At 44.3% G+C, this 17,708-nt stretch overlaps 1 protein-coding gene across 4 annotated transcripts in view; it reads left to right on the top strand.

The window, feature by feature from the left end:
- The window catches only part of REV1 (REV1 DNA directed polymerase), a 339,104-nt gene that overhangs the window by 195,461 nt on the left and 125,935 nt on the right, over window positions 1–17,708 (top strand). For all 4 annotated transcript variants that reach the window (XM_030201417.1, XM_030201416.1, XM_030201418.1 and 1 more), the window contains exons 10-11: window positions 2,578–2,706; window positions 13,885–14,039. In XM_030201417.1, the coding sequence (XP_030057277.1) occupies window positions 2,578–2,706; window positions 13,885–14,039 (284 nt within the window). The remainder of the gene's footprint in view (window positions 1–2,577; window positions 2,707–13,884; window positions 14,040–17,708) is intronic.

Raw genomic sequence — 17,708 nt, 5'->3', positions numbered from 1 at the left:
ATAATTAGCAAAGCTTATGAGTAGATAATAATTATTCCTGAGACATAACTACCGGTGTTAACCTAAGACCACATGCCAAAGTTTTCTGGCTCACTTGAAACTTGGTAATTCTTTCTGTCTTGGTCCGACTATATGAAGGATAGCTGACCTCATCCTGTAGGCTGCCTGGAAAGTCTTTGTGCTCCCTCTGTGTGGCAGGTCTCTCCTTTCTTTCTCGTACTCCAAACTGAAGTTTCCCATCCGGCACCTGAACAAGGCTGTGTAGATAGGCTGTCTGCTCCACTGTGTCTATAGTTTGTGATTATTGTGGAAGGCCATCAGTGATTAAGCTAGATTTCACACAGCTCTTCTCTGGAACTATCTTAGTTGAAGATAAGATGCTACCCAGTACTGGTTGTTACTTAGTACGGCACATATTCTTAGTTCAGTGCCTTTATGAGCACTGAGATCTTTAGCCCCTCAGTAACATTCAGAGTGGACTATATGTTGGCTAGTGAAATAATACCCATTAGAGAAAGGTGTCTGTCTCTGTCTAGCAGGCTTAACTGTCTGTTTAGCTAGCTGTTGTGTTTAACTCCTTGAGTAGACGTCTCAGTTTTCCTCATATAGTTCACGTCATATCACACATATAACAGTCCTCTGATTGGATGAGCTGGGCACTCAAAAACTTGCTTGCATACGGTATGCACGTGGACAGTATGGTAGGATCACTGAGCTAACCAGATGGTAATTGTCATTAGCTGGGCACAGGATTCCCTGTGCAGATGATATAATGAAGTCCTAGCCTTGGTGATGGTCCTCCTTATCAGAGCTGGTACTGCTTGATGGTCAGTAAGATTACCATGTACCAGTGTCAGTGTGAATTGTATTATTGCAGCTTCACACCAGAAAGAGAAAACACAGATGTCCCTTGGAATGTCAGTGTCCAATGCTGCTGGAAGTCTTGTAAAAGCCATGACAGTATTATTTATTTATTTGAATTTTGCTCACACCTTTTTTTCAGTAGTAGCTCAAGGTGAGTTACATTCAGGTACACTGGATATTTCTCTGTCCCAGGAGGGCTCACAATCTAAGTTTGTACCTGAGGCAATGGAAGGTTAAGTGATTTGCCCAAGATCACAAGGAACAGTAGTGGGAATTGAACTGGCCACCTCTGGATTGCAAGACTGGTGCTCTAACCACTAGGCCACTCCTCCACTCCTAAGTATTGTCCTAAGAAGATGATGCCCGGCCTAATCAGAGTTTGGTTCATAGGCCTCAGGTTTGCAATGCATATCTTGTGCATACAAACAGGTATGGGCAGTATATCCCACTAGAAGGCTGTGATTTGAACTTCAGTCTACACATTACGTTGTTTAGATACAGACTCTTGATGTCATGTGGCAGACTTGGGTTTTCAGGAGGGGGGTTTCCTCTGAGGGTTAGAGCCCAGCTTCGGTCCCCCTATGGCCCATTTTCTTTAGGCTTGTCTTAATTTTAAAATTAAAATTAAATACATTTTTAAAAAATTATTAATTTTTACTCACCAAAACCAATTACTACTCTGGACGGATTACCTTTATTTATTGAGGACAGCCCTTAGTTAAGGAGTCTTGTTTGGTGACTGGTGATTCATTTTATCTTTAAAAAAAAACACATTTTGCTTAACTGTAGCAGATTTGGGAAATGTCATTCAGACATTTCTTTCCCTTCTTGCTGGGGTTGAGCTTGTATATTCTAGAACTAACTAAAATATGCCGCAGGGACACAGCAGTATTGAAATGTGTGAGCGTGTGAAGAATGGTTTTTAAGAATTTCATGCAAAGCTCTGAAAAGATTCTGATTGACTCTGAGGGATGATGGTATCACCAATCTGTATAACTGACTTTTCTGAAAACCTCAGTTACCGGTAAGCAGTTGCTTTACATTTTGCACCTAATCAGAGATAGTATAGTGAACATGACTATTCTGACATGAGGCAGAGTCTGACCTCTTGCTAGAACTAGAAAATCAGTTTCTCTAACCAGTGTAATTATACATTTCCTTTTTCTGAAGCATCCTTCTAGAGTTCTGGTGTTAAGCTTCCTTTCAGAAACATTTTCTTACAAAGAGAGCAGTTCTCCATTTAAGCACGGTTCCTTCTCTACTTTTCTTAACAACTTGATGAAAAATGTTCTCTTTAATTTAGAAATGATCAATGATTCCAGAGCAGATACAGTTCTTGAAGCTCAGTGAGACTTTGTCGCAGCACCTTTTCATGGTGAGCATGTAGGAACAAATTTGAGAATATCCTGTCACAATGCTTGACATTAAGAGGAAGTGCCTTGTGTTGAGAATTCATCTGTTGCCTGATAAAGGCAAAGAGCAGGAGGTGCTGCAGCAGGAAGAAAGAGATGTAATAGATCATGTTCAGTATTTTGTTGGTGCTATTGCACCTGTGGTTTCCCCCATTCTGATGCCTGTGATATATCTCTGCAGTGACTATTCATGTGTTATATTTAGAAACTAGTTAATACAAATACAGTGTTATCGTTTAAATTCTCTTGGAAAATGTTTTTACTAATTTGAAAGTTGATATGGATTCATTTTATCTTGCAGAAAAGCTGGCATAAAGAATGGAATGTGTTTTGGTCAAGCAAAACAGCTGTGTCCAAATCTTCAAGCAGTACCATATGATTTTCATGCATACAAAGAAGTTGCAGTTGCAATGTATGAAATACTAGCAAGGTAAAGGATTTTTTTTTTTGGCTTTAAGATTCAAATTAAGGGGCCCTTTTAGAAAAGGGTTGCCACGTGGTAACCTGGAACTACCGCTGGCCCAGTGCGGCTGCTGGCGGTAGTTCCACCTTGAGCCTGTGCCATTTCCAGTGCGCCGGAAAATATTTTTATTTTTACCACAGCACTAACCCAGCGATCAATTACTGCCCATTTACCACAGGAGCCCTTACTGCCACCTCAATGGGTGGTAGTAAATGCTCTCCGCCCCATGGCCACACAGTAAGAATATTCTTTCTTCATGACCATTTTATTTTTAGGGGCTTTTTACCCACTGCGGTAAAAAGGGCCCTGGAGCACGGGAAAAACGGCCCCCGCTGTTACCTCAGGGCCCTTTTTACCGCAGCTTGATAAAAGGACCCCTTAGTTTTCTGAAGCATAGTTTCTCAGCTGGCAAAAACCAGAAAGAAAAACTATGGTCTGAACCTGTATCTAGATTTCTTAGAGGATGAGCAAGATACCAAGCTCTCACAAATAAGTAGCATCATCCAAAAGAACCCACAGAGAGAAATTTCCCCCGTTTAGATTAATATGGAAGCTTTTGAGAAGCTGGTGATTTCCTGCTTACTTCATTGCTGTCTTGTGGGACATCCAGTTTGGACATGTACCCACTGTACTTTGTGAGACAAAATTATTTATTTTATTTTTATTGATTTTACAATCGATTCAAGCACAGAAAAATACATTGCTATAAGGAAATACAGCGGAAGCCCTAATATTAAAAGATAATAAAAGAATCCAGAAAAGAGACACAAAAAAACTCACGGCTTAAGCCACAAAAGAACTTTACAAACGGGTTTACAGTGGAGATAAGAGTACATTTCACAAGAAAATACAGTACTAGCTAAAGCAGTCCTCTAACTTTTTAGAGTACCAAAGGATTCTCAACTGGCTGCGATATAGGCTTCTAAACATTTAGTAGAAACAGATGTTCACACATGACCTGTCCTTGCTGATAAAGACTCAGGAGCTCTTTTTCTAAGCCGCGGCAAAAAGTGGCTGGCAATGTGAGCGCATCTTTTGGGCACGTGCCGGGCCAGTTTTTGCCACGTTCTAGAAAAAAGGCCTTTTTTTTAAGGAGCCAGGAAATGGATGTGCAACAAAATAAAAACCAGTGCACGTCCATTTTTGGCCTGAGACCTTACCACCACCCACTGACTTAGTGTTAAGGTCTCGCATGCTACCTGGGCTGTAGACATGCAGCACGTACCCACTTCTGTTTACCACCAGGTAAGCACCACGTAATAGAAAATATTTTCTACCGCGTGTTTTTGGTGCACGCCAAATTCAAAATTACCGCCCAGGGTATGCGTTTGCCAGGCGGTAATACTGATTTAGTGCGCACTGGACGAGTGTAGGCCCTTACACACCTTTGTAAAAGGGCCCCATAATATTCCATCATAATGTCACAAAAAATATTTGATAACTATATACAAATTGTTCCAATGAATGTTATGGAAAATATGAAAAATATTTTACTTATCTGACAGAATATAGAAAAGTAGTAACTCAATATATCTCTTGATGACAGTTCTTAAATTCCAACATCAAGATAAGTGTGAGACATACACAGATTACACCCTTTCTGGTGTAATTAGGGAAAGTGTCACTCAGTATGAATTATGAAAAATATGAAACAAAATACTTTGGTATTCGATAATGCACTGTCATGGAAGTAACTATGTTTCCTTTATCTATAGACTCGAGTCCTTATGCCTAAGTATACTAACAAATACTTACAAAGCACCCCAAGGTATTATAAAAATAGAAGATAATTTATTTACATAGCAGCAAGAACAGTGAAAGAGATTAAAGAATAATGACACAGATGGTCTTATCTTTATTCAGCCTAAAACAAACGCGCACATAAAACCCTAAAGTAGGCTTCTAGTTCAGCCTGTTATCCTAACCCCAAATCAGCAACACAGGCAACCATACAACCTAGGCAGAGATGTTACACGACATCTAGCAGGTGTCAGAGTGTTCTTCAGGCAGGTCAGTCAAACAGGCAGAGCAGGGACAGCACTTCAGATCTAATGGAAGCAAAAACAGCAACAATCTTTTTCTCTGATATGAGCCTCCTTTATGCAGAAATTGCAGGCAGCAGCTGGGTTGGTGATGTGCATTCCTGACCTTATTGTCGATGCACAAACAACTTTGTCCGTCTCAGATGTGACTTGAGGGGACACAATATTGTCCCACTGGCACTATGTAGAAGGTGCACCTTAACCATGAAGTCATTGTACCAGTAAACATTGGGCTTTTCTTAGATGAAAACGAGCCTCAGAGTCTCCAACAGCATCATTGTGAGTTCCCATCAGGTTGGTAATTCTGGAAGGTGCCATCTAATGCCACATTTATAGTGCTGTCTCTAGTGGTCTTTTGCTCCCTCTTAAGCAGTCCAGCAGAATAAACCTTCCTCTGAAAATGATGTCTTTCCAGCCAGGCTTGAAATCCATCTTAATATGCAAATGTAAAATTGTCCATGTACAATCCAGTCTACAGACTGAACTGTCCCAGAATATCCAAAATTTGAAAACAAAGCTTTTCACAAATGTTCTTCGGTCTCGGCCCCGAGGAAGCGACGGTTGGATTCTACGTCCTCCTCGTCGGTACCGGGAAGCTCCGGTGACATGCTTCGCTCGAAGAAGTCGAAGAAGCATCGACACCGGTCTCCTTCCCGTCTCGGTACCGAGAGCTCTGGGTCGCCGAGGGAGTCGGCACCCAGTAGGCATCGGCATCGGGAGGACCGCTCACCCTCTATTCAGGAAGTGTCGACGCGCTCCCCCTTGGACAGCCCGGAACCGCCTCCACGCCCGGAACAGACTCTGACCTCGACGCCTGCATCGGCTTCTCAGTCTTTCTCCACAGCCGCTCTGCACGAGAGTCTCCGGGCCGTTCTTCCAGAGATTCTGGGAGAGCTGTTGCGCCCTTCTCCTCCGGTACCGGGGGTGCTTGCGCCACCGGTACCGTCAAGTGAGGTGCCGGCTGGCCCCTTGCCTGAGGTGAGGTCTCCGGTATCGGTACCGCTTGCGGTACCGGCTACGGCCGCCTCCCAGGCAGACTCCCTGACGACGTCGGCGGCGGGAGCTTTGCCGGTGCTGGCGAGGGAGTCCATCTCTCGACACTCCTACCGTGGCCGTGTTTCCACGGAGTCGAGTCGGGCACGGCTTCAGACGCAGGTTCGTGAACTTGTGTCTGATACCGATGGTGAGGCCTCGTGGGAGGAGGAGGAGGACATCAGATATTTCTCTGACGAGGAGTCTGATGGCCTTCCTTCTGACCCCACTCCCTCCCCTGAAAGGCAGCTTTCTCCTCCCAAGAGTCTGTCTTTCGCGGCCTTTGTCCGGGAGATGTCTATGGCCATCCCCTTCCCGGTGGTCGTGGAGGATGAGCCCAGGGCTGAGATGTTTGAGCTCTTGGACTAACCTTCTCCACCTAAGGAAGTGTCCACAGTACCCATGCATCATGTCCTAAAAAAGACAATGCTGGCGAACTGGACCAAGCCATTAACTAATCTCCACATTCCCAAGAAGATCGAATCCCAGTATCGGATCCATGGGGACCCAGAGCTGATGCGCACTCAGTTGCCTCACGACTCTGGTGTGGTGGATCTGGCCCTAAAGAAGGCTAAGAGTTCTAGAGAGCATGCTTCGGCGCCCCCGGGCAGAGACTCCAGAACCTTAGACTCCTTCGGGAGGAAGGCCTATCATTCCTCTATGCTCGTGGCCAAGATTCAGTCCTACCAGCTCTACACGAGCATCCATATGCGGAACAATGTGCGACAGTTGGCGGACTTGGTGGACAAGCTACCTTCTGAGCAAGCCAAGCTGTTTCAGGAGGTGGTCAGGCAGCTGAAGGCGTGCAGAAAATTCCTGGCCAGAGGGGTATATGATACCTTTGATGTTGCGTCCAGGGCCACTGCTCAAGGTGTGGTGATGCGCAGACTCTCATGGCTGCGTGCCTCCGACCTGGAGAATAGGATCCAGCAGCGGATTGCGGCCTCCCCTTGCCGAGCGGACAACATTTTTGGAGAAAAGGTCGAACAGGTGGTAGAACAGCTCCACCAGCGGGATAACGCTTTTGACAAATTCTCCCGCCGGCAGCCTTCAGCATCTACCTCCTCAGGTAGACATTTTTATGGGGGAAGGAGGGCTGTTCCCTACTCTTCTGTTAAGCGTAGGTACAATCCTCCCTCTCGCCAGCCTGCGGCCCAGGCTAAGCCCCAGTGCGCGCGCTCTCGTCAGCAGCGTGCGCCCTCAGCAAGGCCCCACGGCTCCCCAGCAAAAGCAGGGGGCGAGCTTTTGACTGGCTCCAGCAGAGCATAGCCGACATCAACGTGTCTGTGCCGGGCGATCTGCCGGTCGGGGGGAGGTTGAAAGTTTTTCACCAAAGGTGGCCTCTTATAACCTCCGACCGTTGGGTTCTTCAAATAGTCCAGCAAGGGTACGCCCTCAGTTTGGCCTCGAAGCCTCCAAATTGCCCACCGGGAGCCCAGTCCTACAGCTTCCAGCACAAGCAGGTACTTGCAGAGGAACTCTCCGCCCTTCTCAGTGCCAATGCGGTCGAGCCCGTGCCATCAGGGCAAGAAGGGCTGGGATTCTATTCCAGGTACTTCCTTGAGGAAAAGAAAACAGGGGGGATGCGTCCCATCCTAGATCTAAGGGCCCTGAACAAATATCTGGTCAAGGAAAAGTTCAGGATGCTTTCCCTGGGCACCCTTCTTCCCATGATTCAGGAAAACGATTGGCTATGCTCTCTGGACTTGAAGGACGCCTACACGCACATCCTGATATTGCCAGCTCACAGGCAGTATCTGCGATTTCGGCTGGGCACACGTCACTTCCAGTACTGTGTGCTACCCTTTGGGCTCGCATCTGCGCCCAGGGTGTTCACGAAGTGCCTGGCTGTAGTAGCAGCAGCGCTTCGCAGCCTGGGAGTGCACGTGTTCCCTTATCTCGACGATTGGCTGGTGAAGAACAATTCCGAGGCAGGAGCTCTACAGTCCATGCAGATGACTATTCGACTCCTGGAGCTACTGGGGTTTGTGATAAATTATCCAAAGTCCCATCTTCTCCCAGTACAGACACTCGAATTCATAGGAGCTCTGCTGGATTCTCGGACGGCTCGTGCCTATCTTCCGAAGACAAGGGCCAACAATCTGCTGTCCCTCGTCTCCCGGGTACGAGCGTCCCAGCAGATCAGAGCTCGGCAGATGTTGAGATTGCTTGGCCACATGGCCTCTACAGTTCATGTGACTCCCATGGCTCGTCTTCACATGCGATCTGCTCAATGGACCCTAGCTTCCCAGTGGTTTCAGGCTGCTGGGGATCTAGAGGACGTGATCCACCTGTCCACGAGTTTTCTCAAATCCCTGTACTGGTGGACGTTTTGGTCCAATTTGACTCTGGGACGCCCTTTCCAAATTCCTCAGCCACAAAAAGTGCTGACTACGGATGCTTCTCTCCTGGGATAGGGAGCTCATGTCGATGGGCTTCACACCCAGGGAAACTGGTCCCTCCAGGAACGCGATCTGCAGATCAATCTCCTGGAGTTACGAGCGGTCTGAAACGCTCTGAAGGCTTTCAGAGATCGGCTGTCCCACCAAATTATCCAAATTCAGACAGACAACCAGGTTGCCATGTATTACATCAACAAGCAGGGGGGCACCGGATCTCGCCCCCTATGTCAGGAAGCCGTCAGCATGTGGCTGTGGGCTCGCCGTTACGGCATGTTGCTCCAAGCCACATATCTGGCAGGCGTAAACAAAAGTCTGGCCGACAGGTTGAGCAGGATTATGCAACCTCACGAGTGGTCGCTCAACTCCAGAGTAGTGCGCCGGATCTTCCAAGTGTGGGGCACCCCCTTGGTAGATCTCTTTGCATCTCGAGCCAACCACAAGGTCCCTCAGTTCTGTTCCAGACCTCAGGCCCACGGCCGACTGGCATCGGATGCCTTCCTCCTGGATTGGGGGGAAGGCCTAATGTACGCTTATCCTCCCATACCTCTGGTGGGGAAGACTTTGTTGAAACTCAAGCAAGACCGAGGCACCATGATTCTGATTGCTCCTTTTTGGCCGCGTCAGATCTGGTTCCCTCTCCTTCTGGAGTTGTCCTCCGAAGAACCGTGGAGATTGGAGTGTTTTCCGACCCTCATCACACAGGACGAAGGGACACTTCTGCATCCCAACCTCCAGTCTCTGGCTGTCACGGCCTGGATGTTGAGAGCGTAGACTTTGCCTCTTTGGGTCTGTCGGAGGGTGTCTCCCATGTCTTGCTTGCTTCCAGAAAAGATTCCACTAAGAGGAGTTACTTCTTTTTATGGAGGAGGTTTGCCGTCTGGTGTGACAGCAAGGCCTTAGATCCTCGCTCCTGTCCTACATAGACCCTGCTTGAATACCTTCTGCATTTGTCTGAGTCTGGTCTCAAGACCAACTCTGTAAGGGTTCACCTTAGCGCAATCAATGCATACCATTACCGTGTGGAAGGTAAGCCGATCTCAGGACAGCCTTTAGTTGTTCGCTTCATGAGAGGTTTGCTTTTGTCAAAGCCCCCCGTCAAACCTCCTACAGTGTCATGGGATCTCAATGTCGTTCTCACCCAGCTGATGAAACCTCCTTTTGAGCCACTGAACTCCTGCCATCTGAAGTACTTGACCTGGAAGGTCATTTTCTTGGTGGCAGTAACTTCAGCTCATAGAGTCAGTGAGCTTCAGGCCCTGGTAGCCCAGGCCCCTTACACCAGATTTCATCATAATAGAGTAGTCCTCCACACTCACCCTAAGTTCTTGCCGAAGGTAGTGTTGGAGTTCCATCTGAACCAGTCAATTGTCTTGCCAACATTCTTTCCCTGTCCACATTCCTGCCCTGCTGAACGTCAGCTGCACACATTGGACTGCAAAAGAGCATTGGCCTTCTATCTGGAGCGGACACAGCCCAACAGACAGTCCGCCCAATTGTTTGTTTCTTTTCATCCCAACAGGAGGGGAGTGGCTGTGGGGAAACGCACCATTTCCAATTGGCTAGCAGATTGCATTTCCTTCACTTACGCCCAGGCTGGGCTGGCTCTTGAGGGTCATGTCATGGCTCATAATGTTAGAGCCATGGCAGCGTCTGTGGCCCACTTGAAGTCGGCCACTATTGAAGAGATTTGCAAGGCTGCGACGTGGTCACCTGTCCACACATTCACATCTCATTACTGCCTGCAGCAGGATACCCGATGCGACAGTCGGTTCGGGCAGTCAGTGCTTCAGAATCTGTTCGGGGTTTAGAATCCAACTCCACCCCCCTAGGCCCATGTTTATTCTGTTCCAGGCTACACTCTCAGTTAGTTGAATAAGTTGTTAGGTCAATCTCAGTTATGTCTTCGCCGTTGCGAGGCCCAATTGACCATGTTTGTTGTTTTGAGTGAGCCTGGGGGCTATGGATACCCCATCAGTGAGAACAAGCAGCCTGCTTGTCCTTGGAGAATGCGAATGCTACATACCTGTAGAAGGTATTCTCCGAGGACAGCAGGCTGATTTTTCTCACATACCCGCCCGCCTCCCCTTTGGAGTTGTGTCTTCCCTTGTCTTTGTCTTGCTATATACGGGACTGACGAACACGAGCCGGTTCGGGCGGGAAGACGGTCGCGCATGCGCGCGCGAGGGCTAGCAAAGGCCTTTGCTAGTGAAGATTCCGATTGGAGGGGCTGCCGTGGACGTCACCCATCAGTGAGAACAATCAGCCTGCTGTCCTCGGAGAATACCTTCTACAGGTATGTAGCATTCGATTTTCATTCTATGGATGAGCTATTTTTTGGCTCTAAAATTTGTGTATTTCCTGATTTAGTGAGAGAGAGACGGAGGAGACACTAGGGCTTTGTTGGCTTTTAGTCCCAGAGCAATAACACTAAGGCATGACCTTTGTGTTACGATTCCCTTGTTTTTGTTTGGTTAGTTTTGAGTCTAAGAATTATTTGTTGTTTGAGCCAAAACAGTTCTTGGAATTTATTTCGGCCAAGGAAGAAGTAAGGATTGTTGTATGATTATGCTGAATGGGTTGGTGCTTGTAGGTGGGATACTGTGATTTTTCTCATGCAATGTATTTTCTTTTAATTTCTCATCTTGGTTCCTATTGCTTCTTTATTTTTTGTGGACAAATTAAAAGTAGTAATATTGTTTCGTTACAAAAGTTATTGTGTTTGATTTATTGGGATAGTGTTTATTTCAGAATTAATAGTCACAATACAAATATTGTAAGTTCAATAAATACTACTTTTAAAAATAAAACAAATGTGGTAAATAAGAACTTAAGAGTAGCCATACTGGGTCAGACCAGTGGTCAATGTAGCCCAGTATCCTGTTTACCAAACAGTGGCCAAGCCAGATCACAAGTACCTAGCGGAAACCCAAATCATGGCAACACTCTATACTACAAATCCCAGGGCAAGCAGTTGCTTCCCATGTCTATCTCAGTAGCAGACTGTGGACTTTTCCTCCAGGAATTTGTCCAAACCTTTTTTAAACCCAGCTAACCGCTGTTACCACCTTCTCCGGCAAACAGTTCCAGAGCTTAACTATTCGTTGAGTGATAAAATATTTCCTCCTATTTGTTTTAAAAGTATTTCCATGTAACTTCCTTGAGTGTCCCCAAGTCTTTGTACTTTTGGAATGAGTAAAAAATCGATTTACTTCTACTCGTTCTACACCACTCAGGATTTTGTAGACCTCAATCCTATCTCCCCTCAGCCATCTCTTTTCCAAGCTGAAGAGCCCTAACTTCTTTAGCCTTTCCTCATACGAGAGGAGTTCTGTCCTAATAAATATGTGTGACTGACTTTTCCTGCTTTTCACAGAGAATATCAATTACAGATGATCAACTTTGTTTTCTCCTGATTGCTCAGTTTACTTTAACTACTTTGATGTAAAATAATTTACATAAAAAATAACATAAATTGGAGAAGATAAAGGATCTAAGTACATAGGAATAAATATTCAAACCGATTTAACTGGGTAGAAAATCATCCTGCCCAGTTAAATTCCTCTGGTTGGCTCCAGAGCACGTATTCAGTGGCAAGACTGAAACCCAGTTAAAAGTGAATTTCATTCCACTCTCTGGGTAAGTGCATGGATAAAGGGACATAGTTATCAATGTTAAAACATTATTTTACTACTAACTCGTGTCATTTTAGCACAGGTCCTATCTTATGCAGTGAGACCTAGGGGCCCATTATCAAAAGAGAAAAATGTCCAAAAAGTGGCATAAAGCAGCATTTGGACAAATTTCTTCTCAAAACATCCAAATCGGTATTTTTAAAACCTATTTTGCAGACGTTTATCTATGCAATTCATCTTCAGTGCTTCCAAATCACAAGGGGGCGTGACCGGGGTGTTTCAGGGGCGGGCTTAGGGCATACAGCCATAATGAAAAAACAAAAATGTTTAGGGCTATAACGTTTTGGTCTTGACCTGTTTTTAGAATAACTAAGGCAAAAAAAGGTGCCCTAAGTGACCAGATGACCACTGGAAGGAATCAGAAATGACCCTCCCCCTTACTCCCCAGTGGTCACTAACCCCCTCCCACCCACCAACGATGTGATTAAAAGTATTACCGGTCTATGACAGCTTCAGATGTTAAAGCCAGGTCTATTAGAGCAACAAGCAGGTCCCTGGAGTAGATTAATGGTCAGTGGAGTACACTATAGAGAGGATGACCCAGGCCCATATCCCACTGTACCTGTTACACTTGTGGTGGAAAGTGTGAGCCCTTCCACACCCCCCAAAACCTACTGTACCCACATATAGGTGACCCCTTCACCCACTACACTGGCTGCCAATCAAGGCAAGACTGATCTTCAAAGTGTGCACCATTATCTACAAAATATTATTTGGTTTGGCTCCAGATTATGTGCTAGACTTGATAGAGCTATCCCCAAAAACGCAAATCCTGAAACCAGAAACTACCTACTTCTTCACCTACCCAGTTGTCGAAACATAACTTACAAATCTATCTACATGGCCAGATTTAATTACCTGGGTTCCAAATGGTGGAATTCAATACCAAAGATCACAAGATGCATCACAAACTATCTCCAGTTCAGAAAAGAACTGAAAATATACGTCTTTAAAAAAATTCTATGATAAATAATATAGTTATACTTTCATTATTAATCCCTAACCAAAATATAAACTGTAATTTGTAAACCAGCACCATAAGCCTCAACTGTAAAATGTAAATCAATACTGTAATTGTTAACCAGAATGTAGTTTGTAAGCCACTTTGAACCGAAACTTGTTTTTGAATAACAGTGGGATACAAGAATGCATAAATAAATAAGGGTTGTTGTAGTATGGTATACAGTTGGGTGCAGTAGGTTTTTGGTGGATTTTGGAGGGCTGAGCATACAGTATACATGGATGTGTACCTGGAAGCTTTTATATGAAGTCCACTTAAGTACCCCCTAGGGTGCCCCATTGCTCTCTTTTGGCCAGTCTACTAAGAATGCCGGTTCCTTCAACATCCCAGTGGCTTGAATTTTCTACATTTTTCACTTGGACTTTTTTTTTTCTAAAATAGCCCAAAAAAATAAATGCATGGAGCACGAAAATATCTTGCATGTAGCCATTTTCGAGAAAAAAAGATAGCAGTTTTGAAAATGACCATATTTCCTTTCTGGATTTGGGACATTTAACATAAAACGTTCAAAGTCCAACTTAGATGTCATATCAAAAATGCCCCTCCTGGTTAACTAATTACTGGAGTGAACAGTAAAATAACACACATCAACTGTAGCCCACTTTGATAATTCCCCCTTCCCCCCCTCCCAAAGTAGGGCAAGCAAACAGGCTGTGCTAACTTTATCCAGGTTATGTGGGCTCTGGTCTGAATATCAGCCAGCCAGACTTGGCCATTCAGTATTCTGGATTAGGCCTGACATTGAATATCCAGGTCAAAATCAGCCCGCGCTAGTCAATGCCTTTAAATTTGCTGACTGCTGTGGGCTGAATATCATGTACATAGTTCCAAACTTGCAAGTATAATATGTTTTATAGAGCATTTATTGGCTGTTGCATTTGCATATATGAATTCACAATATTTTTAATGGATGTTGCTCTGTTCTGTTTCATTTTTTTTGTGCCTTGTGTTTATAGCTATACCTGTGACATTGAGGCTGTTAGTTGTGATGAAGCTCTAGTGGACACAACGGAAATTCTGGCAGAGACCAGTCTCACTCCTAATGAAATTGCAAATGCCATCCGTATGGAAATCAAAGAGAAGACTAAATGTATTGCATCTATTGGGATGGGTATGTATCCAATAATGCTGTCCTGAATATTTGTATTCGATTTGATTTGACCCAGAAAAGTACCTTGAATAGTACATTATTCATATTCATCTGAATATTGATTTAAATATGAATAATACAGGGCTCTACTGTGCTAATCCTACTGAAATAAATACTTGATCTACGATTTCACTTTGTTTCTTTTATTATTTGTTATGTTTCTTTTACTATAGGTTATGTTTTGCTGTTTTGAAAATGACCATATTTCCCATTCGGATTTGGGACATTTAGCATAAAACGTCCAAAGTACAACTTAGATGTCATATCAAAAATGCTACTGCCCAGGAGGGAAGGGTTAGGATGGCTGTGGTAATTGTTGACTCTATTATTAGGCATGTAGATAGCTTGGTGGCTGGTGGACATGAGGATCGCCTGATCACTTGCCTGCCTGGTGTGAATGTGGCAGATCTCACATGCCACCTAGATAGGATTTTAGATAGTGCTGGGGAGAAGCTGGCTGTCTTGGTACATGTGGGTACCAATGACATAGGAAAACATGGGAGAGAGGTTCTGGAAGCCAAATGTAGGCTCCTAGGTAGAATGCTCAAACCCAGAACCTCTAGGATAGCATTTTCCAAAGTTCTACCCGTTCCATGTGCAGGGCCCAAGAGACAGGCAGAGCTCCGAAGTCTCAGTGCGTGGATGAGGTGATGGTGCAGGGAGGAGGGTTTTAGATTTGTAAGGAACTGGGCAACATTCTAGGGAAGAGGGAGCCTATTCCAGGATGATGGGCCCCACCTTAACCAGGGTGGGACCAGGCTGCTGGCATTGGCATTTAAAAAGGAGATAGAACAGCTTTTAAACTAGAACCCAGGGGAAGGCTGACAGTTGTTCAAAAACGCATGGTTCAGAACAAGGTATCATTCATAGATATCACCAAAACAGGGAAGATAGTGTATCCTGACAGTGAGGTTTCAAAAGAGAACATAGTAGATCAGGTGTCTTTAAATAAAAATCAGATAAAAGTTTGCAAATTAACACTTGTCAACTACTGAGCAATATGTAAATAGGAACAACAAACATAGTTTGAAATGTCTATATGCGAGTGCCAGAAGACTAAGAAATAAAATGGGAGAGTTAGAATATATTGCACAAAATGAAAAATTAGATACAATAGGTATAGTGGGACACTGTTGTACCAGGGTTCAAATTATATTGTAGTGACAGGGTGGATCGAATTGGTGAAGGGGTAGCATTGTATGTTAAGGAGGGCCTTGAAGCAAATACATTGAAAATTCTGCAAGAATCTTACGACTATGTAATTATTTATATTGTTACTATGTAAGCCGCATTGAGCCTGCCATGTGTGGGAAAGCGCGGGGTACAAATGTAATAAATATATATATCTCTCTATATAAAAGCAACACCAACGTTCTATGAAGCCTCCAGCCGGAAGTGTGAAGGGGGCGAGATATCCGGTTTCCCTATGAGTGTCTGCCCCGCCCTCTCTGTAACACAGTCAGTGAAGGAAAACAGCAGAGCACGAAATCAAATCTCTGGCTCTGTAACAGTGAAGGACTCAGAGGGGGGAGGGGAGAGAGGCCAGAGGGCAGGGACACACACAGTCCCACATGCACATAGAAGAAAACATTGCTAGCCCCCGTTTCATTTGCATCAGAAACGGGGCTTTTTTACTAGTATATATATAAGAAACAAAACATATCTTGGAATCCCTAAGGATTGAAATTCCAAGTGTAAAGGGGAAAAGGGTAGTGATAGGAGTGTACTACTGTCCACCCGGCCAGGATGAACAGACAGATGTAGAATGTTGTCTTAAATTAGGGAGGCTAACAAACTGGGCAACACAATAATAACGGATGATTTCAATTACCCTGATATTGACTGGGTAAATGTAAAATCAGGGCATGCGGGGGAGGTAAACTTCCTTGACAAAATCAAGGGCTGCTTTATGATGCATCTGGTACAGGAGCCAAGAAGGAAAAATTCTAGACCTAGTCCTTAGTTGAGCGCATGATCTGGTGCAGGAGGTGATGGTGCTGGGGCCACTTGATAAGTAATCATATTATGATGAGATTTGATATCGGCTTTGGAGTAAGTACACACAGGAAATCCAATACATTAGCATTTAACTTTCGAAAAGGAGTCTATGATAAAATAAGAACGGTGAAAAAAAAACCTTACAGGAGTAGCTGTTCAAAAACACTATCCTGGAAGCTCAAGCCAAATATATTTCGTGTATTAAAAAAGGAGGCAGGAAGGTCAAATGACAGCCAGTATGGTTAAAAAGTGAGGTGAAGGAAGCTATTAGAGCTAAAAGAAAATCCTTCAGAAATTGGAAGAAGGAACCAACTGAAAATAATAAGAAGCAGCATAAGGAATGTCAAGTCAAATGTAAAGCGTTGATAAGGAAAGCAAAGATGGACTTTGAAAAAAAGATTGCGTTGGAGGCAAAAACACGTAGTAAAAAATTTTCTGGGTATATTAAAAGCAAGAAACTGGCAAAAGAATTGTTTGGACCGCTAGATGACCGAGGGGTAAAAGGAGCAATCAGGGAAGACAAAGGGTAATTACACCACATGTGTACTCTGAGATCTTAGCTAATTTATATCAAAAGTTGACAAGCTACGAGCACATTTTTCTAGTACAGGAAATACGTTAGATGATGTTTCCGTCTCAAGTCTCTCTGGGTCATGGCACTCATTTTTTTTTTTCCAAATATTTTTATTGCATTTTTCAAATTCAACATAAACATCAATAGCCAATTCGCAAACATATGCTTTCAAATACAGCCTCAAAGCAGTTACATATAAGTCAACCCCCATGGCCCCCCTATCCTTCCCCCCCTCCCCCCAACTCTCCCGCACTATGGTGGTGACAAAAGCACATCTCTCTTCTGTTCGTATGGTAACCAGATTTTCTGGAACAAATTAAGGTGACCCTTTCTAATTGCTGTCAGTTTAGATATCTGGTGGTCATGGCACTCATTTGATCCCCCTTCTTTCACATCATTTCAGAAAATAATATCAAGTTTCTCCATCAGTTATTGCTCTCTAGACCCTATACCTTCAGATTGGCACAAAATTCCTTCCTTGGGTCTGTCAGCCCACTTACACTCAATGATTTATTTATTTATTGCATTTGTATCCCACATTTTCCCACCTATTTGCAGGCTCAATGTGGCTTACATAGTGCAGTAGTGGTAGTCGCCAATACCGGCATGAACAAATACAAAGTGAGGTTATGACAGAAATAATGATCAGGATTGATAGACACATTGCTAGTAAAAAGTCTCACAGAAGGAGTTGTTCCAAAAGCTCTTAAAGAAGCTTTGCTTAAACCTAGTCTAAAGAAACCCTCTCTCTCCAAGTAACTATTGCCCAGGTTACAGTCTTCCATTTTTGGCAAAGATATTGGAAACCATTGTGTTCTCACAGCTTCAATCGTATTCAGACATCCTAGACAGTCATGTTTCAGGCGAGGTTATAGCACAGAGACAGTACTAACAGCGTTTTTAAGTGAACTACATTCAAGACTTGAACAAGGTCATATTGCTCTGATTATCTCACTTGACCTATCTGCAGCGTTTGATCTGATTGACCATAGCTTATTACTCAAACAGGTGTGGTCACTCGGTATCTCTGGCAGTCTACAAATGTTTTTCCTCTTTTC

This window comes from Microcaecilia unicolor, chromosome 4 (genome assembly GCF_901765095.1).
Source record: "Microcaecilia unicolor chromosome 4, aMicUni1.1, whole genome shotgun sequence".
NCBI lineage: Eukaryota > Metazoa > Chordata > Amphibia > Gymnophiona > Siphonopidae > Microcaecilia > Microcaecilia unicolor.
The sequence above is the reverse complement of the archived record's forward strand: the minus strand, read 5'-3'. Positions and strand labels throughout refer to the sequence as shown.